Raw genomic sequence first — 26,980 nt, forward strand, 5'->3', positions numbered from 1 at the left:
ACAGACATTTGCAGACTGGGTAATATATTTCTCAACAAATAGTGCAATTACAGACAACTGGGAATATAAACACTAACTAATGAATTACCTCTCCCCTCCAAAAGAAACTGCTATATAGACTCAAGGAAAACCACATGTTGCCTGTGCAACATAAGGTTTTGCTTGACACTACCCCCCGTCATGAACATGTTAAAACTAAGAAATATATAGTGAATGTATTTCAGATATTATGGAAATCAGTTTAAGAGAATTAGCATTTCCATTCATGTTGAAAGTTTATTTTTCACTAGATTAGACTATGATAAATTTAGTTTAATCCTTTATCCCAGTGAGAGCAAACAAAGTTTGTCCCTGAAAATATCTTCAGGACTGAATATAGTGTTGTACTATCTTACCTGGGTAAGTAGTACAACACCAGGCAACTCGAGCAAAGGTGGAGCAAGCTACCACCTTTGTGTAGATAGTACTGTAAGCTAGTACAACACTATATTCAGTCCTGAAGATATTTTCAGGCGCAAACTTTGTTTGCTCTCACTGGGATAAAGGATTAAACTAAATTTATCATAGTCTAACCTAGTGAAAAATAAACTTTCAACATCTTTCTCTAAATCCAGAGTAATTTAATAAAAAAAGGTGGCAAACCTTTTGGCAACTCCTATAGGTTAAGATGACCTTGCTACTGCTTCTGCCTGGTATCTCCAACTCTGGGCCTGGCTTCCACTGAAGAGACCTCAAAAAAAGGTCGAAACTAGTCTGGGTAGTGGCCAATCCCTTAATGCATAACAGTATACATATCCGCAGGGAGATGCGTTTTGCATTATGGGAGATACTGGGATAGCAGTGTTGGTACCTTACTCCACCTTTGCTATGAGTTGCCTGGTGTTGTACTACTTACCCAGGTAAGATAGTACAACACTATATTCAGTCCTCAAGATATTTTCAGGCGCAAATTTTGTTTGCTCTCACTGGGATAAAGGATTAAACTAAATTTATCATTTCCATTCAATTGTTGCTTTTTGTTTGGGGCGCACGATCTTTTGTTAATACCGCACCAATCATATGCACTTCTTAATAGCTGCTTTTTCTCTACTGGCCTACAATCGTACACATCATTCACTTCTCATTAGTAATTTGTCAAGGATTGTTCATTACGTATCTCGAATCTTAAATTACTGGTAATTTTTGCTTGATATAATGGGAAAGAAAATGACTATTTGGGTAGATAATTTTGACGTTGCACGCAAGGAAACTGTTCTCGAGGGCATAAGTGATTGAGAATAGAAGCTTCTTGGTAAGTCATATTTTCAGTTTTTTTTTTCTGCAAACGTTAGTTTCCGAAAATCCCCGCACGTATCTCGCAACACGATTTTTTAGCTTTAATTTTGGGAAAAGAGTGCGAGTTATATTCGAGTAAATACGGTAATTTTTTTAGCTTTCGCTGAATTTATAAAATACACAAAAGAGTGCAATATAGCAGATATAGAAATAAGCAATTTCACTCCTCTCATTGATGATAAATTATTTATATTAAGTAAAAAATGTATAGTATCTTTATAAATTTTGTTCTATTAAAAATAAATCTTTTTTTGTTTAAATGTACATCTAAATTCAAATAAAACAGACATTTACAATGAAATATATTTTTATTTATTATTATTTTGATAATGGTATTTCGATAAGGTACTTGGTAATAACGAAAATTAAAGATGGGGTACACGGATATCTGAAATTTCAGAAACACTTATCTATCCAAATATTTAGATAATACTTAAATTCCACTTCGAACTTGGATAGACAAAACAGCGTGATTATGCACTTACGTTTTTTTCAGCGTCATTTCAATTTTGAATGTGTATCCTGTGTTTAAGTGACTTTGGACAATTTTTGACTTTGTTTTTAATTGTGTTAGATCCTAAATGAAGGAATCTTGGAAAGAAATCATTCATTTGGAATCTAACATATAAAACTTGCTGACAAAGAGAAATACCTGCACATCAGCTGTAATTAAAAGTGAAACTTCTTCACTTTATGTAAAATTTGTATTCTTTATTTCAAGTGCCTTATATTTAAGCTGATGTGATTATATTAAGATTTCATTTTTAAGTATGTCTAAAAAGAGAGATAATCTGATTTAAATTTAAGCCTCACTTAAGCTATGTAAAATTTACTGTGAATCATCTAAAAAGTTGCTAAGTAATAATTCCTGGAAGGCATAAAGCTACACGTGTACAGCGTAACGCTAGCAGGTATAGCTTACTCGGAAAATTACGTTGCCATGTATTCTGGGAATCCAAGTATAACAGCGTCGTAAAATTGAAGGATGAATCCAAAGGGGTGAAAAGATAAGGGCCATGTGCAAAAAAGGAACTGAGAAAAGAGGGCGCTGTTAATTCGATGTTTTACTTATTTTATTTTGTTGCTTAATTTATTCGTTACTTGATTAGTTTTGTTTCTCATTTAAAAACCTTATTCAATTAATCCTACCGGCTGCTCTTTTGTTATATCTATGTTTTGCGATTTATTCTCTTTATTCACTTACTTTAATCTTATTCTTATATCTAGGATTGTTTCCTCTTCGGATACTGGTGAATTTATATTTTGCTGTGCCAGCCAGTATCCTATAGCAGAAAAGATCCTTGCTCAGGGAGAGCATACTAGAGTCTTGTTATATCTGTAATTCGTCACGTGTTATTGTTATATCCTTACGTTCATATAATGTTATTTCGTAAGTCGAATCTTATTATACATTAATTTACTGTCTCTAGAATCTATCCTTTTGCTTACTCAAAACTGTGTATAATCAAAGTCCTACCGGCTACTCTATTGTTATGTCGCTATCTCTCTATATTATATCTTATTCTACCTCTATAATAACTCTCCTTTTAATCTATTGTCGTGCTCCTAAAATACTAATTCAGATTTATTTCCTCTTCGGATATTGGCAAAATTCATATTTCGCTGTGCCAGCCAATATCCTATAACAGAAGAGACTCTTGTTCAGGGAAATAATTCAAACCTTAAAAGGATACACACAATAATTTATCTCACGCTAGCGCTGTGCAGATTCAGTTAGCGGTCGTAGACTGAATCTCACTTAAACAATTATATCTAAATTCCTTCCCGCCAAAAGGTTCAATTTCATAAGTGGTGGTTTGAATTCGTAATCAGGCATAACTCAGGTATAAGGTACAAAGCATGTTTATTGGAAAAACATAAAACATTTTACAGTTATTTAAGTTTAAATACTCAATGGATCAAAATTCACTCAAAGTTAGGGTTTTACTAAATCACAATGAATCAGAGCAAATTAAATCCTTCAATTATGAAAGGATTAGATTAGCTTTAAGCAAAGTACTACTACTATATAATTCCCTTCACAAGTTACTCACAGAATACTTATTTAACACTTTCATTAATACTCCAATGATTACGTTAATTATAAATTTTATCAAAGCAAGTCTAGCCATTCACAAATCACTGCCTATTTAACAACTCTTCTTTGCTCCACAAGGGCTTAATTAATTCAGTCAAATTCTCACTAAAAGTTCTCTACTAGTGTCCTTTAGTTACAACACACACAAATTTCCTTTTCTTCTAAACAAATTTAAACATAGAACGAAAACTCTTACATTACCGGATCCTTTCAGATTTCATGCCACCATCTCATGTAGGTCTGGATTATCGTACTGCATATTCTTCGGCTGTCTTTGCGATTGGCGATGTACTACGCTTTTTCTTCTAATCGTTTCTGACTGCTCCGTGCTGTCTACCGCTCTGCAGGAAACTTTCTCCAATGGGACATTCTGCTAAGGCTCGATTCCACATAGGCCATCATATCGCGATCAGCTCCGCTTGAAAATCTTCAAGCATTCTCAAGAAAAGAATCTGCCGTCCGTCATTACCGTAGCCGACCCACCGCTCTCTCACGAATCCTCCGACAAACTCCCCCTAAAACTCGAATCCGGCACTCCAAGATCAAAAGGTCAAAAAGCCCCCTAAAATGGCATGCTTCGTCTTTTATTCGCCCTATTCGGGTGCCCTCTATTCAATGCGGTTTTCACCCACGAACCCCATCGTTCATGCCCCTTGGGTGATCCTACACTCTCGCTAACCTGTCCGGTTACATTATTCTAGGAATGCGCTCTGACGTCATATTTCCGTGTAGGTATAGCCTCCATCGCTACGCTCGACTCATACCGATTATACGTGATTATTCCAGATTACTATTATAAACTTTTCTCAGAATTTCGCAAAGTACTAGACAGCTTACTTGGGAATTACAAATAACCTAACAATAACTCTCACTATATCACACAAATGGACTATACATTATTACAAAACATAAAACAACACTTTATAATTATTAGCTGATGTGCAGATATCTCCTTAATTAGTAGTAGTTTATTATGTTAAATCCTGAATGAAGAATTTGCTTGTAAAGCTCTGCATTCAGGATCTAACAGTCTGAAGATTACTTACACAATATCTTACTTTAACTGCCGTATAGATTTAGATTATTGTAGTCATGACCTAAATCTATTATTATATTCACTCTCTAAATCCTTCCCGCCAAAATAGGTTCTATTTTTATAAGTGGTAAGTTGGGATCGTAATCAGGCATGACTCAGGTTCAGGTAATATGACATGTTTATTGGAATATCTAAAACACAATACAAAATTCATACTCAATTATGCTCAATACTAAATAAAACTAATTAAGAGGATAATACTTTCTAAATTAATTAAATCTTATAAAGCATGCTAAACACAGTAACTGCATATTTGGATAGATAGCAAATGATATGAAGTTAAGCTAAATACCTTTCTGTAGTATTACTCGCAAGAGAAAACTAACAAACATTCTAATGTTACTGAGATACTAAATTCTACTATTCTTATCTCATCGAGTTAATCCTATCAAAATCCTACCATACAAAATTACAAAAGATCTCTTCCAAACAATTCTTCTTATTCTCTAAGGAGGTTAACTTTCTAAATAGAGACTGTCCACAGAGTTCTTTAGAATAGTTCTAATTTCACATTTGTATATGATCTTCTCTCTTCTAATGAACTTTCACACAAAATTAGAGTAATTGCACCTTACCGAGTTTTTCCGCGTCATTCTGCACCACGTGTATGTCTGGATACTTCTCATCTATTGGCTGTCCATACGGCAATGTAGGGGTTATGCTATCTTCATTCCTTCTGCCGAAAAAGGACTCAAATCTTTGCGTTTCAGGAACAACTCGATGGGACTTTTCAGCGAAGGCTTGATTCTGCTAGGACTGGAATTTTTACCTTCACTTTTGAATAGAATCCTACTTCATTTTAGGAACGCTCGCAGTCCGACATCTTATCACACATTTCACTACCCCCCTTATGCGAAACTGCCTGTTAACTTCCGAACCACCAAAACAGGAAAACGTTACAACCAGAGAGAGTGTGCTCTGATATGGGCTCAACCCTTTATATTCTTTTATAGAGCACCCTCTTTTCTCAGTTCCCTTTTTTGCGCACGACCCTTATCTTTTCACCCCTTTGGGTTCATCCTTCGCTTTTATGACGCTGTTATACTTGGATTCACAGAATACATGGCAACGTAATTTTCCAAGTAAGCTAAACCTGCTAGCGTTACGCCATACACGTGTAGCTTTATGCCTTCCAGGAATTATTACTTAGCAACTTTTTAGATGACCCACAGTAAATTTTACGTAGCTTAAGTGAGGCTTAAATTTAAATCGATTATCTCTCTTTTTAGACATACTTAAAAATGAAATCTTAATATAATCACATCAGCTTAAATATAAGGCACTTGAAATAAGGAATGCAAATTTTATACATAAAGTGAAGAAGTTTCTTTTAATTTTAGCTGATGTGCAGGTATTTCTCTTTGTTAGTAAGTTTAGCATATTAGATTCTGAATGAATGATTTCTTTTCAAGATTCTTTCACTCAGGATCTAACAGCGCTCTATAGAAGAATAAAAGGTGTTGAGCCCGTATAGGAACAATCTCTCTGGTCATAACGTTTTCTTGTTTTGGTGGTTCGGAAGTTAGCGGGCAGTTTTGCGTAGGGGGGTGAAGGGTGTGCTAAGATGCCAGACTGCGAGCGTTCTAAAAATGAAGTAGGATTCTATGCAAAGCTGAAGGTAAAAATTCCAGTCCTAGCAGAATCAAGCCATCGCTGAAAAGTCCCATTGAGTTGTTCCTGAAAAACAAAGATTTGAGTCCGTTTTCTGCAGAAGGAATGAAGGTACTATAACACCTATGTTGGCGTATGGACAGCCAATAGATGAGAAGTATCCAGACATACACGTGGTGCAGAACGATGCGGAAAAAGCTCAGTAAGGTGCAATTACTCTCATTTCATGTGAAAGTTCATTAGAAGAGAGAAGATTGTTTACGAATGTGAAATTAAGAACTGTATTCTAAAGAACTCTGTGGACAGTCTCAAATTAGAAAGTTAACCTCCTTTGAGAGTAAGAATTGTTTGGAAGAGATCTTTTGTAATTTTGTATGTGATAGGATTAACTTGATGCGATAAGAATAGTAGAATTCAGTATCTCAGTAACATTAGAATGTTTGTTAGTTTTCTCTTGCGAGTAATACTACTGAAAGGTATTTAGCTTCACTTCATATCATTTGCTATCAATCCCAATATGCAGTTACTGTGTTTAGCATGCTTCATAAGATTTAATTAATTTAGAAAGTGTTAACCTCTTAATTTGAGTTTTATTTAGTATTGAGCATAATTGAGTGTATGAATTTTGTATTGTGTTTTAGATATTCCAATAAACATGTCATATTACCTGAACCTGAGTCATGCCTGATTACGATTCCAACTTACCACTTATAAAAATAGAACCTATTTTGGCGGGAAGGATTTAGAGAGTGAATATAATAATAGATTTAGGTCACGACTGCAATAATCTGAATCTATACGGCAGTTTAAATAAGATATTGTGTAAGAAAGCTAAGAATCTAGTATTATTGTCTCCCTGAATAAGGATCTTTTCTACTATAGGATACTGGCTGGCACAGCAAAATATAAATTCGCCAGTATCCGAAGAGGAAACAATCCTAGATATAAGAATAAGATTAAAGTAAGTGAATAAAGAGAATAAATCACAAAAGAAAAATATTTAACAATAGAGCAGCCAGTAGGATTTTGATTGTATAAGGTTTTAGGTAAGAAAGGATAGATTTAAGTAAACAACTAATTAAGCATAAATCATATAGAAACATCGATATAACATTGTACTTATTTTTGATAGACAAATAAAATTTTAAAGACAATAGTTTGAGTTATAAACATTAATCAGAGGCACATTTTGCTAAAATGCCAAAATCGTTCATTGGGCAGCATACTTTACGTCTTACATTGCCCTCGATAATTATAGTTTACCTTTAATTATCAAATTTTCAAATTATTGCATAAATTAACTATTTATAGTAAAATTCCATAGAAGGCAACTGTTTTATCTCGATTTTTTAAAATATATAAGATTTAATTATTTTAAAACTCTTAAAAATAATAAATAAACTCGAAATTAATAATTATTAAAAAAAGAATAATTTATCAAATACGAAATTTGTCATTTAGATCAGCAATTTGAAAGAGAAAAAAAAGTTATTGGGAGCTGCTTTTCTCAAAAGGAAAAGAGAAAAGGAGGAACAAGTAAAGAAAGCAACAAGTGATATAAGGAGATTTGGAATTTTTGTGAGCGAGGGAGTGAGGAGAGCAGGTTTTTTGCATGGAGAGTGGTGAGTGATTGGAATGCATTGCCCGAGAGCGTGGTGAGTGCAGAGACAGCAAATATATTTAAGGCGCAGTATGATAACCTATGTGTAGAATAGTGGACCTCCCCCGCTGAGTCTTTGACTCCATGGAGGTTTTTATAATAATAAAAATTATTATTATAAATCGCTCACATGTCCACAAAATTTTCTTACATGCTAGTTACAATCCCAGTATTAATGTGTATTATATTAGTTTGCTGAATGAATTTTGTTACCTCGTATTTATGAAGGTAAATTTATAGTTAAATATGTGATTTATCTTAGTAATGATTTTTTAAATAAATTATTTATTTCATTTTCTTTGTAGCTATAGCCGTGTTGTTTTTAATTTTTTTTATTTTACGAACTCTTGCATATATTTAAAATTGTGCCCATTGACTACTATACGGAGTTTTACATTAATATTAAACAAGGTAATTTTTAATTTTATTTTGCTAATTTGTTTGATTTCTTAATGCAGTAAAGTAAGATAAAAATGATTGTATAAAGGGGCGAGACTTGCAAATGACGATTCAATTCTAAATTTTTTAATTTGTTTTGGGCCCATACTTTATGAAAAAAAAAAAGTTTTATGATTTCAGAAACAGAAAAAATGGCAGACCAGAGAAACAAAATGAAAACCCTTTCTGGTCATCAATACAGAAAAAGACGAGCAGAATGAGAAGAAGTTATTCGAGCTCAGCAAGAAAATCAATTGCAGAAATTTTTAAAATTATCAAAAACAAGAGTCAGTGAAAGCGATGTTCCTGTGGAGTCCCCCACTGGCAATGAGTCTGAAAATTCAAATTTGTGTTTAGATGATAATCAGGCTCTTGAGAAACATCCAATAGCTTCGACTTCAAATACCTCAACACTAAATTACGAGCTTTTAGATAATCCTGCTTTATGGCAAAACTTATCCAATTCAATAATTGATATATTAGTGAAACAAGGTCCTCCTGCTGAATCAAAAGAGACTTTTTTCCCACACAATGAACATAACAGAAGTTTTCATGTAACACATTATAATAGGATTTTGAGTAATGGAGAAACCATTAAAAGATCTTGGTTAATTTACTCAAGTTCAAAAAATGTAGCATTTTGTTTCTGCTGCAAATTATTTTCTAATATTCAAATTATGAACTTAATTTCGGAAGGAAATAATGATTGAAAACATATGTCCCAAGTTCTTCAGCGCCACGAAAAATCTCAATAACATTTTAATAATTTTGAAAAATGAATTGATTTGGAAAAGCGTTTAAAAAATGAAACTACAATTGATCAACATCAGCTAAAATTATCAAAAAAGAACAAGAATACTGGATGCATGTTTTAAAACTTATAATACTGGTTATTAAATTTCTTGCAAAAGAAAACATAGCATTCAGAGGAAGTTCAGATACTCTATATTCAAATAATAATGAAAAATTTTTGAAACTGATTGAATTATTCGCCGAATTTGACAGCGTATTACAAAAACATGTAGAGCGCATAAAAAACAATGAAATTCACGTTCATTATTTCGAGAAATGTATACAAAACGAAATCATTAATATATTGAATAATGAAATTTAAAAAAAATTGTATCTAAAATAATGAATGCTAAGTAATTTTCAATAATTGTTGATTGCACCACTGATATTTCGCAGCAGGAGCAAATGTCCTTAATTGTAAGACATGTTTCTATAAAAGAAAAAAAAATGAAGAATCCCAAGACATTATACAAATAGAAGAAAGATTTCTAGATTTTATTAAAATTAATAATACAACAGGAAGTGTATGGCTGAAGTAATTTTAAAATTATTAGAAGAAAAAAACTTAAATATTCAAAATATCCGTGGTTGGGGATATGACAACGGGTCAAATATGAAGGGGAAGAATGCAGGGTACAAGCACTTTTAAGGAACAAAAATCCTAGAGATTTTTTTTTGTTCTGTGTTGTATGCATTCCTTGAACTTGGTATTGAGCGATACAGCAAGCTGCAAAGTAGATACGGTTTTAATTGACATTATTCAGTCAATCTATAATTTCTTTTCGTCATCGATGGGAAGTTCTAACCCACATCCAAAATTTTACTTTGAAACCTTTATGCAAAGTCGTGTTGAAGCTGTAAAAGCAATATGAAATCAAGTAAAAGAAATACATGAAGCTTTAATTTTCATCACAGAAGATGACAGCTTAATTGGGCAGCAAGGCATTAAAACAAAATTGGAAGCTAGTTCATTAGCAAAAAAAATAAATTCTTTCAAGTTTATATATCGCACATTTGTTTGGTATGACATTCTAAGTGAAGTCAATGCATCTAGCAGACAATTGCAAAATATCTCTTGCAATATTATGGAAGCCTTGAAATCATTAGATGTTACGAAAAAATTCTTGATGTCATATACAGAAACGAAAATAATTTTTTGAAAGTTAAGCGCCAAGCCCATAACTTTGCTCTAAATATTGGGTTAAATGCCGATTTCCCAACTAACGACAGCACACGAACTAGATGTAAAAACTCAATTCAATTATGAATGTCCTGATGAATCAATTACTAATTTTGAGCGACAGTTACAAATTAATTTTTTTAATGTAATTCTTGATTCAGCAATAACATCAATTACTGAGAGATTTGAATAGCTAAATAAATATGATTCCATTTTTGGGTTTCTCTTTAACAATGGCAACTTAAACTTTGATAATGATACAGTAAAAAAAAAAAAAAAAAGCTTGTTTCGACTTAGAAATTGTTCTGTCTGATGGTGATCAAAAAGATATTTCAGCAATAGATTTATTAGATGAATTAAAAATATTGTCTCTGAGGATATCAAATAATTATTCTCCCAAAGAAGTATCAAATTATATTTGCACAAATAACTGCATAAGTCTTTTTCCTAATGTGTACACATCACTATGAATTCTTTTAACAATCCCAACTACAGTTGCAAGTGCAGTTTTTCTAAATTAAGACTTATTGAAAATTATTTGAGGTCCACAATGTTCCAAGAGAGATTAGATGGCTTAGCCACTTTATCTATTGAAAGTGACATAGCAGAAAAATTAGATCTAGAAGTAGTAGTAAAGTCTTTTGCCAAAATTAAGGCTAGAAAGGTTTCTTTATTTTTTTTAATAATTAAAACTGTTAATTCTTAACTTAGATTTTTTCATATTTGTTTTGTCATATTTAATGTGATTTATTAAATCACATTAATTATGTGATTTAACAATGATTGCATATATAAAGTGCATGATCAGGAAGGCCTGATTTCTCAAGCCTGATACACTAAATTTTCAGGAAGGCCTGAAAATTTAGTGTATCATCTGTGTTCTACTGTAAATCTCATTTTCCCTTTGCTCTGAAAAATGAGTATCAAAATATATGCGATAAGAAACAGCTACAACAGAATAATTAACAGAGTTCTTCATGAGAATACCAAAGATGAAAAAGATTACAATAGTGCAATAGCCATCTTTATACATCAGGAGAATATCCGGGAGGGGGGGGGATGCAAAAATATAATATAAAAGCCACAATCTACCTATAAAATTAAAAAAGCTTACTAAGCTTTTCTACAATCAGTTTCTAAATTCAATCTACACATACCTAGAAGATACAGTTGTGGCAGTTCCTTTCTTGCCCTCAAGAAAAGTAAGATGATTTTCCATTTCTTCTAGAAGACTACTAGGAGCCTAAAAAAAAAAAAAAAAAAGTTTCAAACTTTAAAATATTCGCTATCTATTTTTGCCATTTATGATTGCAACAGTAAAATTCCTCTCAAAAAAAAAGAAAGAAACAATTACTAAAAGAAAGAGGCATAAGTGATGTAAAATTACATAGGCAAAGTGGATACTAGATCCAACATTATTTCAAAGCCAAATGTTTGTAGAAACTATGAAAGTTTCATAAGTTGACCCAAGAGCTTACGAGAATACAATCTTCGGCATTCCCGAGTTGCCTTAGATTACACTCTTAAAAGACATGGGCACTGCCCACAAGTGCATCTGCTAAAGGTTTCACTGGCCTGACAGTTGTTTCAAACTGGTTGGTTCTCTTTAGAGACCAGGCAGAACCCTTAAGAGAGCAAAAACTCTCATTCAGTCTCCCATCTAGTATCCACTTTGACTACGTAAAGAAAAAACATTTTACATGAACAGTTAACTTTTCTATATGCTGAAATTGCTTATATATATTCATTTTTAATATTAACTGACTTAAATCCCGAGAATTATAACAAAATGAGATTTATTTGAAAACGCAACATGTTTCGTCGAGATTGACTTCATCAGGCATTAAGAACATAGAAAGATATTAAAAGACACTGAAAATAACATTGAGACACTCTAAAGCTATACAATTATAAAGTCATAATATAATTGTATAGCTTTAGAGTGTCTCAATGCTATTTTCAGTGTCTTTTAATATCTTTCTATGTTCTTAATGCCTGATGAAGTCAATCTCAACGAAACATGTTGCGTTTTCAAATAAATTTCATTTTGTTATAATTCTCGTGTTTTAAGTCAGTTAATATTAATATATTATATATATCAGAAATTTCAACCTAAAGCAACTTTACATAAGAAAATTTCATTAACATTAAAAGAATGAATTAAACATTAAAAGCTTAAGGAATCTAGCACTGCATTATCAGTAAGCAAATCACTTGCAACATGGCACTGATTTCACAGATTTCTAAAGGGTAGTGGCACACCACTTAACACAAAGAATTTCTTATTTATGGAGTACATACTCATAAGTACTGCAACTAACTATGGCAAAAATAACATTTCTTATATAGTCAAATGTCTAACCTTCTTACCCAAGAAACGTAAAGACAATCCAACTAAAAATAAATTTTAAGTTTATTAAAAGGCTCTTCAATATTTATGCCTAAAAAAACTGCAGCTCAAAATATATGGATTCCATAAATTAAACTATTTATAATGGATAAATATAGATAAGAACATTGCTAGTACATGAAATATTTCAAATACCTTTGTTTACAGTTTACTGCTTATTATGAAGCAATATTATGCTGTTTATAAAAATTTACTCCGAGAAACAAGCAATCTGCAACATCGGCTGATGTTGCAGATTGCCTCACAAAAAAACTTCTGCTTCACAAAAAAACTTATTGAAAACATCAATTTACCAAAAGAAATTAAAACAGCATTTTAACTTCTTTCTTGAAGTCTACTACAATATCCACGTAGCGATGAGAAAACATTAGTCATGAATTTATTTCAAATATTATTTCTTGAATAATACACATTCTATCAGACATTTTATAATATTATTTTATACATTAATATTCCTAGACATTTCTTAATATTCCATAAAATTTCATATTTTTTTCAATATTAATTAAGTTGATCATTAGTATGCATCAGAAATGCAATTAGTATGTAAAATTAATTCCATGATGGATAGGTGTTCTTAGCCTTGGTTTCCCTATTACTTCAGTCAGTCACAAAGATGCCAACTTTTCTCTTGAACACTTTTGAACATGGTCTTGTATACAGCTAATTTAGTGTTCCGACTAATTTCTCTCTTATTCCATATGAATTTATTCAATTGACTTCCCACCATACCAGCTTTGCTGATTCTGTTGTCTATTTCTATATTTAATTTACCATCTTCAGTAAAAATCATGCCTAAGTAGCTGAAATGTTTCACTTGTTCCACAGGATCTCCATTCACAACACAGTTGACATTTTCAATGATTCTGCCTATTTTCATTGTCTTTGTCTTTTTATTGCTGACCTTCATACCATATCTATTACAACAGTTATTCAATTTAATCAGAGAATCTTGCAGACTTGTAGCAGATTTATTTAGAAGTATAACATCGTCTGCATAACGCAAAGAGCTGATATTAACATCTCCAATTTTGATATCATGTTTAATACCGCTTTCCTTCATAATGTGATCTACATAGATAATGAATAACAGAGGGGATAATGTACATCCTTGTCTCACACCAGATTTAACATGAAACCATCTTCCTGTACTTCATTTCTAAGTGCTGACATAAAACTCAAATAAAGACTAAGTATTGCTTGATATAATGCCCCATTGACACCATATAACTGTAGTGTATTGAATAGCTTCTCTCTTGGCACCTTGTCATATGCCTTTTCCAAATCGACAAAACTTAAACACTGATCTTTGTTATGTTCCCATGCTTTCTCGACTATTTGTCGTAAAGTGAAGATCTGATCCTGACAGCCTCTATTTGGCCTGAATCAGATTGTTCTTCACCAAGCTTTTCTTACACAATTATTCTCAACCGTTTCTCAAATATACTTGCATAAATCTTACCAGGAACACTTAGTAGGGAAATACCTCTGTAATTCTCACATTCAGTTTTATTTCCCTTTTTATATATGGGTACTATGAGAACTCTACTCCAATCATCAGGAATTTGTCCCTCTGTCCAGGCCTTCTGAACTATGCAATGCAGCCACTGTAAGACTTTTATACCACCATACTTCAGCATTTCTGATCAAATATCATCTACTCCCACTGCCTTTCCACATTTCAAGCCTCTGGTGGCTTTTTCTAATTCAAGTATGGATATGTATTCCTGACTGCATGCCTGGTCAGTGTTTTTTTTTTTTTTTTAAAATCACTGTGCTGTCATCACTGCTTGTTTCATTTAGCAAATTTTCAAAGTAATTACTCCATACTTCAAGGATATCTTTTTCTTCCATTTTCATGTCACCTTTATCATATCTAACTCCTTTTACAGCACTCTTTCCTCCATTCCTAAGCTTCTTCAACAACCTCCAGAATATTTTGCCACCTCCTTTATATTTATTTTCTATATTCTTGCAAAGTCCTCCTGACTTTTGTTTAGCTAGTTTTACACAGTGTTTAGCATTCTTGCATTTGTCTCTGTATTCTCTAAGAGAACAAGCTGACTTATTCGCCAGGAACATTTGATATGCTTTCTTCTTTTCCTTCACTGCCTCTTTAACTTCCTGTGTCCACCAGGGAGTTCCGATTTTTCTATCCTTGCAGACAACCTCACCACATGCCTCTCTGGCTGAATCAATCAGGGTTTTCTTCAAGGCTTGCCACTGAATCCCCAAGGTTTGGTTGCTGTTCTCAAACACTTTCATTTTTTTCTTCAATAATCTTTGTGTATTTTAGTCTACAGTTCGCATCTAAGAGCTGCTCAAATTTGATTCGCTTTAAAACTTTCTTACATGTTATTCTTTTCAATATGAAATTCAATTTTATCCTGCTCAAGATTAAATAGTGATCACTTCCAATTTCAAATCCTCTGTACACTCTGGTGTCCTGCACCAGGGAGAAAACATCACTGTCAACAATAACATAGTCAATGAGACTTTTCTTATTCCTTGCCTCTTCTCTCCATGTGAATTTGTGCACATTTTTATGTTGGAACATGGTGTTAGTAATAACCAGTCCTTGTCCTGAGCAGAAATCCAATTAGCTTTGCTCTTTTCTCCAAATTTTCCCAAAATATTTTTCTATGTCTCACAAACATATCTGCTATTTAGATCCCCAACAAGGACCAACTTTTCCTTTTTCATTGTGTCAGTTGCTTTTTCTAAAGCCTCAAAAAATTCCTCCACTTCTACCTTAGTAGAACCTTCTGTGGGACCATAAGCACAAATAAGTCTCGCAAATAATTTGTCCAGTTCCCCATTCTCATATTTGCCCACATTACTCTACTTGAGACTAACTGCCATTCAAGAAGATTAGCTTCATATTTAGTGTTCAATACTATGGCTACTCCTTTTCCTTGATTGTTATTGCCTGTATTTTGTATTTATTGCTCAGAAAAATCTCACCAGTGTTTGCCTTTTTTCTTTCCTTAACCCTTATTATGTCGATCTGGTACTTATCTAATTCCTCAGCTAGCTCCATTTCTTTGCCATTCAGGCTTCTTATGTTGATAGTACCGATCTTTATCTCTGGTGATGTTGAGTTGGGGGTGTGTTTTTAGATTTGTTCCAGTAGTTGACTTTTCACTGTTCACCCTGGTTCCCTGGCGAAAACAATGGGGGCCTTGTTTAACCAGCGACGCCCTAGCCATCATGAAATTTTGTCATGTTGTACCATCATTTTTTATTTTGGTTTAACCAATAAGAATACAATTTGGTCGGCTAATTCCCAAATTGCCAGCCCATCCTCATTCGTTCAGTATCCAAGTAGATACCCAACAGGGTGCACCACGAGAAGGTGAGGATTGGACATTAGGTCAGAAGCCCTGGTCGGTTCTCCGCATTCCTTTAAAGGCTATGTGGAGGTCTCCTCTCAGTTATACAGCTTTGACCCTTAAGCCCTTAGTGCATATTTCCTATTGTGGAAATATCCCTTCAATCCTACTTGCTGTTTGCTGCTATTTTCATACAGTGCTTGATTCTATTTAGTATAGAGCTTGTGAATATTTTAGAGAGGTGGGACAGACACATTGGCCAATACTCTCTCTCTCTCTATACAAATGAGGATGGTTTTAGATTTCCATTTCTCAGGTATTCTACCTTCATTTAGGTATGCACTTAGACCTTGTTGCTAGAGCATTATAAAGCATGTTTCTTCCCATCTTGATATTTTCTATTCTTATTTAAGAATAGAAAATATCCCTAATGTTCTACCTTCATTTGAGTGAATGCATATAGTACCTCATCGAACAGTATTTTTGGTCCTTTACATTCAACTTTACCGGAGCAACATTTTGTGTGGATGAGTAGAGCTTATGGTAGTTAATTATGGACAATTTATTCCATTTCTCTTTAGTTTGTTTTTCTGATATTCTCTTCATCTAGGAGAGTTGGTATTACTGCTTCATCCTTAATAATTCAATTTCTACCTTTTTAGGTAGAAATTGAATTATTAAGGATGTTTTTGAATTATTAAGGATATTTTTTTTATGCTACCTCTCATAGTTTATTTATTCTAAATTTGATGTAATCTTGTATCTTTATTCTCAGTAACTTGCTAATCATTATATATTCTAAATGAGCATGACCTGAATCATAATTCTCTTCTTTTAGATAACAGTTATGTTTCGTGACTTGGCTTTTTTTTTTAATGTGGTTCCCACCCACAAAAGGTTCTTAGTAAACTTACAGTACATTGAGGTATGTGGAATTTTTATTTGTTGGCAGAATTTGGCCAAGTCTTTGTCTTCTCCTAAGCTCCAATCAATCTGTTTTACTAATTTATCAAACTGTGTCCTATCAAAACGTTTGTTATTGATGGTTTGATATTGCTCGTATTTTTTGTATTCTGTCTTATCTACATAAAGAATGGCTCTTAATGGTCTGTGATCCGAGTGTATGTTTACAGTATGTTTTTATCACTTATTCCAACGTTTTTTTTTACAATTCTTTTACAATTTGTTATAATACAGTCAATTTAATTTATTGTTACTCCATTTGAAGATCTCCATATGTCCACCTTCTTCTGGAGCATTCTTGTAAAATGTAAAATTAATGACGTAGCTATATTATATTTTAGTAATTAATTACTTTTACAATGTAAACTAGCTAGCAAACAGCTTGAGCTTATGTTAACGTAGTACCTGCACTTGTCTGAGAAACCAGTTTTAGCACCACTAAGTTTCATAGAAAATAAGTCTTTGTTAGAAATTTGCTAAGTTTGTTTTTTATTATTTTATTTTGTATGCAATTACCATTGGTTGGTGGAGGTAATTTTTATAACGCTGGAAAAAAAAAAAAAATTGGTTGCTAAAACCTGCTTTGTGCATACCATTTCATAACAATACATAATTTAGTGTTAAAAATAAAGCTTTAATATGTTGATAATTGACAAATGAATAGTTTAAGATATGGAGGAGTAATGAAAAGTAAGCTGAATAAATATAGCTAAAAAAGAAGTAGCAAGGAATTTTGATGAAAGCAACAATGATGAAACCACCAACAACTCCTAAAACTTTACTAGAAGAGTTAAATAATTTTCCCATTGCATTTCGAATAACAAATAGCAAAATATAAAAAAAAAGTTACACATTACAAAAGCATTCCAACAGTAAAGCAATTATTATTACAAGAAACCACCAGTGTTACATCCTGAATGAAGTACTTTATTAAAGAAATGATTCGTTCGGGATTTAACAAGTCAGAAAATTTAGCTGAGAGAAAAAAACTTGTACTCGAGCAGAAGAAATAAAGTAATAAATGGAAATAGAATTACTTTATTGCAGTAGATTTGTAATACCAGGTAAAGAACTTCGTATATAAATTAGTATTATGCGAAATGCATCATGCACACAATGAAAGGGTAAATTAGATGCAAACATTAGTCCAAAGGTCACGGGGTGGGCCTGAGGCAATTGTAATCTCAGAAAGTGATGCACATTCGGTTCCCGGAAGACGCTGCTATGATCTTGCGATGTGCCGAAGTTGCCGTGGTCGATGAAAGTAGTGGGCGGGAAAAGATCGCAGAAAAAAAAGTGAGAGGGTGCTATCGCAGCTTGTAAGAGGGTGCTAAAAAGGGGGGAAGGAAGAAAAAATAAGAAGGGTTTGCACCCCTTTCTCAAGGCTTTTTTCGCCTGCTTTCCTGGATGATGATTTGATTTCTCTCGTGGACCAGTGGTTCCTGATGGTGCTTCGTGGCGATAGTTCGATATCAGAGGGTGCACCTTTCCCTTCGATGTCTGAACTTCTGCCGGTACTAAAGCGCGAGATGTCGGCTTACGTTGTCTTCGCTGAAAGTTTCGACGGAATAATATCGCGAACGTATACTAGAACCGACAGTAGAAATGACGATGATCCGAAACAGATCAAGAATAGACAAGGGAAAATGCCAGGTGCAGAGCATAGCTTAATCTGATGACCATAGTGACCCACCACGTGGACATAGGCTTATGGAGGTATCGAAAGAGAATTCAAACAAAAAAGGACAGTTCAGACGGACCTGGAGACCCTGCCCCAAGAAATGGTAAAGTACAGATTTTGTTGTATAATTACCCAGTCGGTAAAAGGGAAGAATTATTGCAGTGTATTAATCGAATGTGGGCAGTACTTAAGGACTTTAAGTGATTTAGCAGTGGTTAATGCCCATAAGACAAATTGTTAGGAATAATTATAGATGATTGTGACTAGTTCAATAAGCAAGATTAACACAGTAGGTAGAATATTGATTAGAAGAGTATAATGTGTATATTATGTGTGTTAAATCCCTAACTCAAGAGAAGGATTTATTGTTCGTACGTTAGAGTATTAATAAGTTTGATTTAGCGTGTCATTGAACTAATTGAAAGTGTATATTATGTCTTTAGATTCCAATAAATATGTTTTTTCTTTTATACCTGAGTTTCGCCTGTGATATGAACCAAAACTACCATTCATTAATTCGAACCATAACGGGAGGGGGAGGAATTGAAAGAAAGGTATAACATGTTGTTATAGAGGCTACAACTGCAAACCTGAATTTACTTAGCCATAGTAGAGCATTTGATATATGAGTATAAGTATAAATTTAATACTAAATTTATTCTCCTATGTGCACCAAAGGTCTGGAAAAGTCTCCCTGAATAAGAGTCCCCTCTATTCTAAGATATTGGCTGGCACAGCATAAACAAATAAATTTGTCAATATCTGAAGAGGAGATGGCCCTAGGCAGAAATATGAGGATTCGTTTCTTATAGCAAGAAATAACCTTTAACAGTCAGGGTATGCACATGAGTAAATTTAGGAATCAGCCAGAGATACAGAATTTGCTTTCCTTATAGAATGAACATGTAAGAAGTGATACAGATATTAGAGCCAAGAAATTTTTGTAAGTCTTGTAGTTAAAGTAGGGAGGTTAAAAGAATGAGGGAAGTAAAATAATGGAAGAGCAACAATATTTAAAATGGCGCTCACAGCGATACATAACAATGCCAGTGAACCACACACCACGTGGCAGCAGATATAACAATGGCTCACAGACAGAGGGTAGGATTTTGATATTAGAAGCTTTAGGTAAGAAAGGATAGATAAAAATAAAACAACTTATTGAGTAACATCGATTTAACAAGGATACAACAATACGACGACATTTTAACACCAGGGAGTATGACTCATCGAGGGAAGCCACATATCACTCACACTGCTTGTCATACCATCTCTTGAATTCATCCACACTATCTGCACTCACCACCTCCAAAAGGCAAGCCATTCCAATCACACACTGCTCTGAGAGAAAAATTCAGCTCTCAACTTCCATTAATGCCCTCATGTTCTCTCCAAAAAATGAAAAATTCCATCTACTTGTATCCTGTATGACCCCTTTCAAAAGTTTGTGGGTGTCTATCACATAACTCCTCTTCCTCCTGTTAGCTGGTTTCTGCAATCCACAAATTCTCTGTCCTCATAATCTACATTTCACAGTCCCAAAATCATCTTTAACACTCTCCTCTGTTCTCTCTCCACTGTATCAGCATTTCCTCAAAAACAAGACCAGATCTGCATACAACAATCAATATGAAGTTGTATCAAAGACTTGCAAAATGAGTTCCTTATGCTTAACACATCAATGTCCATTTCCTTTGAGTTATATTTGCAAATTTTTGCTATATGACCCATGAACTTCAACTTCTTATCAACCAAAACTACAAGATCCTTCTAGCATAATCCTGCCAATATAATACATTATTAGATATCTAATTACACCAAAGTACATTTACTAACATTGAAATGACAATTGTTTTCGCATGCCCACAATTCCAGATTATTAAAATCATTCTACAAGTACTGTATGTCATATGCATTTCTAATTACCTTCCTATCTTTGCATCATCAGTAAATAGTTGTCACCTAATAAATCCTTCCCAACATCATTAATGTAAAGGCTGAATAACAATCTTTGACCAAAGACTGATCCATGGGGTACACCAATGGTCACTGTAGGTCTTGCAGACTCACATCCCCATATATCACTTTTTCATATTTGTCAGTCACCCAGTTTCAGTCAGTTTTATCCAATCTAATAATTTATAATCCAATCCCATATTCTCAAACTCATGCAACAGCCTTCCATACTTATTCAAAACTTTAGCAAGTCCAAAAGTATCACAGTCTAACTGAAATGGTCTAACTGAACCATGACATTATTACAAAATGATGCTCAATGTAATGTAATGTAACTCAAACAAGATGTTTCCTTAGTAAATCCATACAGTTCATTGCAAAGAATATTCTCTGTCAACCCATTTCTGCATGCAAGCCCTCTTTACCAACTTTTCCAAAATCTTCACCACCACTCCAGAAATCTGATGAGCCAATAGTTAATCACATCAGTCTTTGCATCACCCTTGTGTGATGGGATTATCAGACATTCTTTCCACTCCTGTGCTGAAACTCAAATTATACAATCAGGTCAAAGGAACAACCAATTCAGCTGAACACTATTTTAGCATCTGTGTTGATATCCAATTAGTCCCTATTGGTGAATTCACATTCAGTTCATGCAACAGTTCAACAATTCCATTGATGATTCTAATGATATATATTCATTATCTATTAGTCCATTTTGATAAGGTCCATTTTGAAGATGATAGTTTGCAAAATCACTATCTTTAGTGACTAAGCAACTTTTCATGTGTGTGTGGGAAGGTGAATCGGTACAATGTGTGAATTTGGGATACCAAAAATTCTAACGCAGTCATGAGCATGTGCAAGACTCGCCAAAGATAAATGTCTTTTGCGCAATTCCGATGGTGAAGGTGTATGGGCCATTTTTCTTCTCAGAGCTCACTATCATAGGGATGGTGTACATGGACATATTGGAGAACTGGCTGATGCCACAGCTCAATGAAAAGCGTGATGATTACATCAATCAATAAGATGGCTGTCTCACTCATTACCACACTGAAGTGTGAAATCTCAACGAAAACTTGCCATAACATTGGATAGGATGCACAGGGTCAAGATGACACGTTAATGCAGTGGCTACCCAGGTCACCAGATTTAACACCATGCAACTTTTTCTTGTGGGAATTTTCATGAAGGACACCGTCTTTGTGCCCCAACTCCTCCCCTAATCTCATGGAACTTCATAACCATATCACTGCAGCTGTGACACTGATCGACCGTGACATGCTCACACACATGACAAAATAGATTATTGACTTGATATCTGCCATATCAGCAAAGTAGACACACTAAGCATTTGTGAGAGATGAAAAAAAAAAAAAATGGACAGTTTATCTTTATTTCAGTGTAATTTATTAATAGTGAATGTTAAAAATGTTTCCAAGACTTCTGAATAATCCTATATACTTTATGCTAGTTATTCAAATTCTGTTGAATGTTCCGATATGTTGTTTTAAAAATAATTTAGTAAAATAACTTATCATCACTATTAAAGTATTGCTATTTCTTCCTTAAAACAGGATAAAGAAATAAGATTTACCTTTGTTAGGTCTGGTATATTACCTCTGTCAATGCCAACTCTCTAAGAAAATTAAAAAAAATTTTATAATGCAAAACATACACATTAATCAATTTAAGTATAAATTATAACATATGCTAAGAATTTATATTACAGTGTTAACAAGCATTTTTTTTTTTACATCAAGTACTACCAAAAGTTATGAGGTACCCTCTACATGCTGGTATTCAATCTGCAAATTTTTTGATTTGTAAAGATCAGTTTGCTCAAAAGTATTTTTTGTGTGCAAAACCATGAACACACAAAGAGTTGAGAGTATTTCAGAGAGAGAGATGATGAATGATATTATTTGGAAAAACTGTGGGTATATGCAACTGTGCAGCAATCTAGCATTCAAGTCCAGGTCTGCAGCTGACAATCCTAAGATATAAGCAGGTAGGCATAAAATACCAACCAACAGTTAACTGGAGATGCAATCAGCCACAAGCAATCCCACAAACATTTCAAACATATAGAACTGTATGTTATGACAGACATATGACTTATGTTATGACTATGTTACAACACATAGAACTGTACTGTATGACATGAATTTAAGAAATAGTTGCAGTCCACAAACCTTTGTTAATAATGAATATTCACCATTGAGTGGCATGGGCCAAGATACAGAGAATCAGGACCATGTAGCAGTAAGCCATGCTACATTCTTCCAAAGTGATGCACGTGCTTGGATATACCTTAAGAATGTGGGTTTACTAGAGTATGTTGTCCCAATGATGACATCTGGGAAGATGCTGTAAACTGTTATAAACTTCTGTAAAATACACTGCTGTTCTGGATAACTATGAATGACCCCACATTGTGGCAATTTGATGATACCAGCCTTTACACCTACAAACATAAGGAAGCTCCATTTCACAAAGCAATGCTTCTAAGCATGTGATTTGAAGAGAATATCAGAAACTCAAGCTAGCATGGAGCTGGATTTGAACATGACAGAACACCTGCAGGGATTAACTAGAAATGATCCAGAATTAAATCTGGCAGAGAACAATATCACCATCTTTCTAAGAGATATTAGAAGAAAGTCTTCCACAATGTACTGAAGCAGTTATAACCAAATGGTACGACAACCTCTTAATTTCTGTCAATACATTTTTCATCTCTCTGCAGGTGCCACGTGACTTTTGGTAGAATAATATAATCAAAAGAAATTTTCATATATGTTGTTGCTCTAACAGAATTAATAAATAACGTTAATTGCTATATTTTGATTATTTATTAATTGAAGAATACCATTAAGTTTATAACATATACATACATGCATACATATATATATATGGTGTTTCAAAAGGGAGTATACAACTTTGAAGGAGAACACTCAGAAGACGTACAAAAGCTGAATGAGTGTCATAATGTAGCGAAACATCAGTTTTTGGTCATGTAACTTTAATACCAAATGACAACATACATCACACCATCTGAAAAATGATGACTTTCGATGGTGCCAAGCAAGCACATTGCATGTTTTGGTTAGAGAAAGTCTGCATGAGTTCAGAGGAATTTCCACATGCAATATAGTAAAGAACCTCCTAGTATGCACATGATCTATACACGGCACAAAAATTTTGTGGAAACAAGCTGTTCTGTGCATCATCCAAAGTCAACGGGAAGGCTGTGAGCTACTGATGCTGTTGTGGAAGAAGTTTGAGAAAATTTCCAGAGAAGCTCTGGAAAGTCAACCAGATGGGCATTTGTCAAATTAGAATTCCACGTGTGACCGTGTGGCATGCTTTACAACAGCATCTACATTTAAAGCTCTACAAATTTACCCTCATACAACATTTGAAGAAAGATGATAAGAAGATATGCCAGGATTTCTGTATGTAAATGATCAGTAGCATAGAACAAAATGAGAAATTTTTGGACAAGATCATTTTCAGTGATGAATGCGCTTTTCACTTGCGTGACAAGTAAACATTCAGAACTGCAGAATTTGGGGAAGCAAAAATCCACATGTCATAGTAGAACATGTTCACAGCAGCACAACAAAGGCCAACTTTTATTGTGCTATAAGCAAGTGTGTGGACCCTTTTTTTTTTTTGGAGTCTACCATTACTGGGGTGTGTATCTGGAAATGCTACAAGGGTATCTAATATCCCAATTAGACGATGATGACCATGACGGATGCTTATATTTCCAGCGAGATGGAGCACCTTCTCATTACCTGACAGAGGTAAGGTCATACCTCGAGACCTGTTTTCCAGGCAGATGAATTGGTAGAGGGGTGCCTGTAGCATGGCCTCTGCATTCCCCTAACCTTACACTGTTAGAATTTTTGTGGGGCTTTGCAAAGGATTGAGTGTTTGTACCACTACCAGACAATTTAGATGAGCTGTGATCCAGAAATTATGCCAGATATGTTCTGCTGCATGTGGCAGCAAACTGATTACAGATTGGACATCTGCAGAGACTGGAAGCAGTCATATCAAACTAACTGTCTGCATTGAAACTTCCAGTGTTACACTACATTTGCAAAGCAATAAAGTTGTTCATCTATAGCTATTTACCTTCTATTGTCATTCAAAGTTGTATATTCCCTTTTGACCCTGTATTTTTTTTTTTTTATAATGCATATTATAAGTGACAACCTGTTCAGAAAAAAAAATTTTCAACATTTTGAAATTTATGCACACATTATGAAAGTGACCCTGAAATGTCCTCAAATCACTTCATTATAATTCTCATGGAAAGGCTTAGAACGTTGGTTATGCATTTTTTACTAAATAATTTAAGGAAATTACAACGTCAACTGGGATATACTAAAATAAATTTTAATATACTTCAATATTTCAGCAACGTCACATTGCCATTTTCAAGAAACCTAAGAACAAGACATGTGCACGCAGGCACAACAAAACAGTAAGTGAGGAAGAAGCAGGAAGCTATTATTTCTCCTAAAGTCCTGATGGTGCCCCCTAGCAGGCAATGTTGGTATTCTTGGGCGAATGGGCTGAAGGTCTTCTGATGTAGGTTTCCCAAATTTGAGGCAGTCTCATGCAGCCAAATTTGTTGAGGTCTGGATTGTTTCTTATGACTGAAGCTGATTCCATGAAAAGCCTTTCATATTTGTATTTACTATGGTGTATTATCGTGGCTTTCTTCCACCGTATTCTATGGCAGGTATCCAGTGCATGGTCAGCAAGACCAGAGTGGCTGTATTGGTGAAACCGGATGTAGTCGTGTTCTGAAATTCTGATATTTACTGTCCTGCCTGTTTGGCCAAAGTAGGACAGCATACAGCTGCAAGGGACCTGGTATACACCAGGTAGGTCTAGGAGGGGAGGTTGGTCTTCAGCAGAGCAGATAAGGGATGCCAATTTTTATATGGTCTATAACAAGTTAAGTCATGTTTTTTTAGGATTTTTTGTAATTTTTTCCGAGGTGCCTCGGATATAGGGTATGGTGATGGATTTAGAGAAATCCTTGTTGTGAGGAGTGGGGGTTGTGGTTTACTGGTTTCAATATTTTTTGGATTTTTTGGGGGGGAAGAGGGGGGGGTAGCCATTGGCTGAGAAAATGTTGAGAATGTGGTTTAGTTCTGTGGTTAAGGCATTGTCATTTGAACAGATAAGTTTAGCCCTGTTGTAGTGTCTTAATGACTCCATATTGTTGAGAGGAGGGGTGGTGGGATTGTTGGTGAATGTATGTATCTGTCTGTATGGGTGGGTTTTCTATAGACCGAGAAAATCAAGGTTCCATCAGGCTGGCAGGTGACTAGTGTATCTAAGAAAGGAAGGCAGTTTTTTTTTCTTCTTCCAAGGTGAATTTGATTCTGGTGTGTTGGTTGTTTAAGTGTGTTAGGAAGGAGAGGAGTGCATCGGAGCCATGTGGCCAAATAGCGAACACATCATCAACATAGCGAAGCCAAATGGTTGGTTTTTGTGGGGCAGAGTCTAACTTTCTCTTCAAAAGTCTCCATATAAAAGTTGGCCAAGGGTGGGGAGAATAGAGAACCCATGGCTGTCCCCTATTTGTTTGTAGAATTTTCCTTGCCAAACAAAATAGCCTGAGTTCATTGTGAACTGAAATAGGGCTGTGACATCAGAAGGAAATTTAGCTTGGATTAGCTCTAAGGATTCTTTGAGTGGAACATTTGTGAATAAGGAGGAGACATCAAAACTCACCATTATGTCAGTGTGTTTGATTGCAAGGTTTTTCTATGCTGGCTTTGAAGTGGGCTGAGATTTTTCATGTGTGAAGGTGTGTTGCCAGTATAGTGTGAGAGAGCTTTGGCCAAATGTTTAGCTAGTTTGTATGTGGGGGAAATCAATGCCATCCACTATGGGACATAATGGCACATTTTCCTTATGTATTTTTGAGAGTCCATAAATACAGGGGGGGGGTATGGAGTTAAATGGTTTTAATTTGTTAGTGACTTCCACAGGCCAAGAAGTGACCTTCTTAAGGAGCCTGTGGAGTTTTCTAATTTGTGAGTTGGTGGGATACTCAATAGGGAAGTAAGTAGCCCGATCTAACAATAGAGCTTTCAGCTTACCAGTGTAATCCTTTTGGTTATGCAATACTGTGGCATTCCCTTTATCAGCTTTGGTGATTATTATTTATTTTCTTGTTTTTCTTTAATTCTAGTAGAGATTTAATTTCTTTACTGGGCATGTTGGCTTTTGGTGATTTAGCTTTGGTCAGAACACAAGCTACATCGTTCAATTCGTATCATAATATCTTCAGCAGGTATTCTTCTGGGCACAACGGCGAAGTTGTGGCCACGTGCAAGGGCATCGAGTGCTTCAGGTTTCACACTAAATGACGAAAGGTTGACTACCGT

General features: G+C 34.4%; 1 protein-coding gene across 3 annotated transcripts in view; it reads right to left on the reverse strand.

Annotated features, from left to right (window-relative positions):
* LOC150099381 (phosphatidylinositol-binding clathrin assembly protein LAP-like) overlaps positions 1-26,980 on the reverse strand; it is a 289,787-nt gene that overhangs the window by 156,099 nt on the left and 106,708 nt on the right. For all 3 annotated transcript variants that reach the window (XM_090404459.1, XM_090404460.1, XM_090404458.1), the window contains exons 9-10: positions 22,156-22,197; positions 11,368-11,453 (exon numbers count right to left, since the gene is read on the reverse strand). In XM_090404459.1, the coding sequence (XP_090260585.1) occupies positions 11,368-11,453; positions 22,156-22,197 (128 nt within the window). The remainder of the gene's footprint in view (positions 1-11,367; positions 11,454-22,155; positions 22,198-26,980) is intronic.

This window comes from Typopeltis vanoorti, chromosome 14, assembly GCF_054136105.1.
Source record: "Typopeltis vanoorti isolate ZY-2024b chromosome 14, IOZ_Tvanoo_1.0, whole genome shotgun sequence".
Lineage (NCBI taxonomy): Eukaryota > Metazoa > Arthropoda > Arachnida > Uropygi > Thelyphonidae > Typopeltis > Typopeltis vanoorti.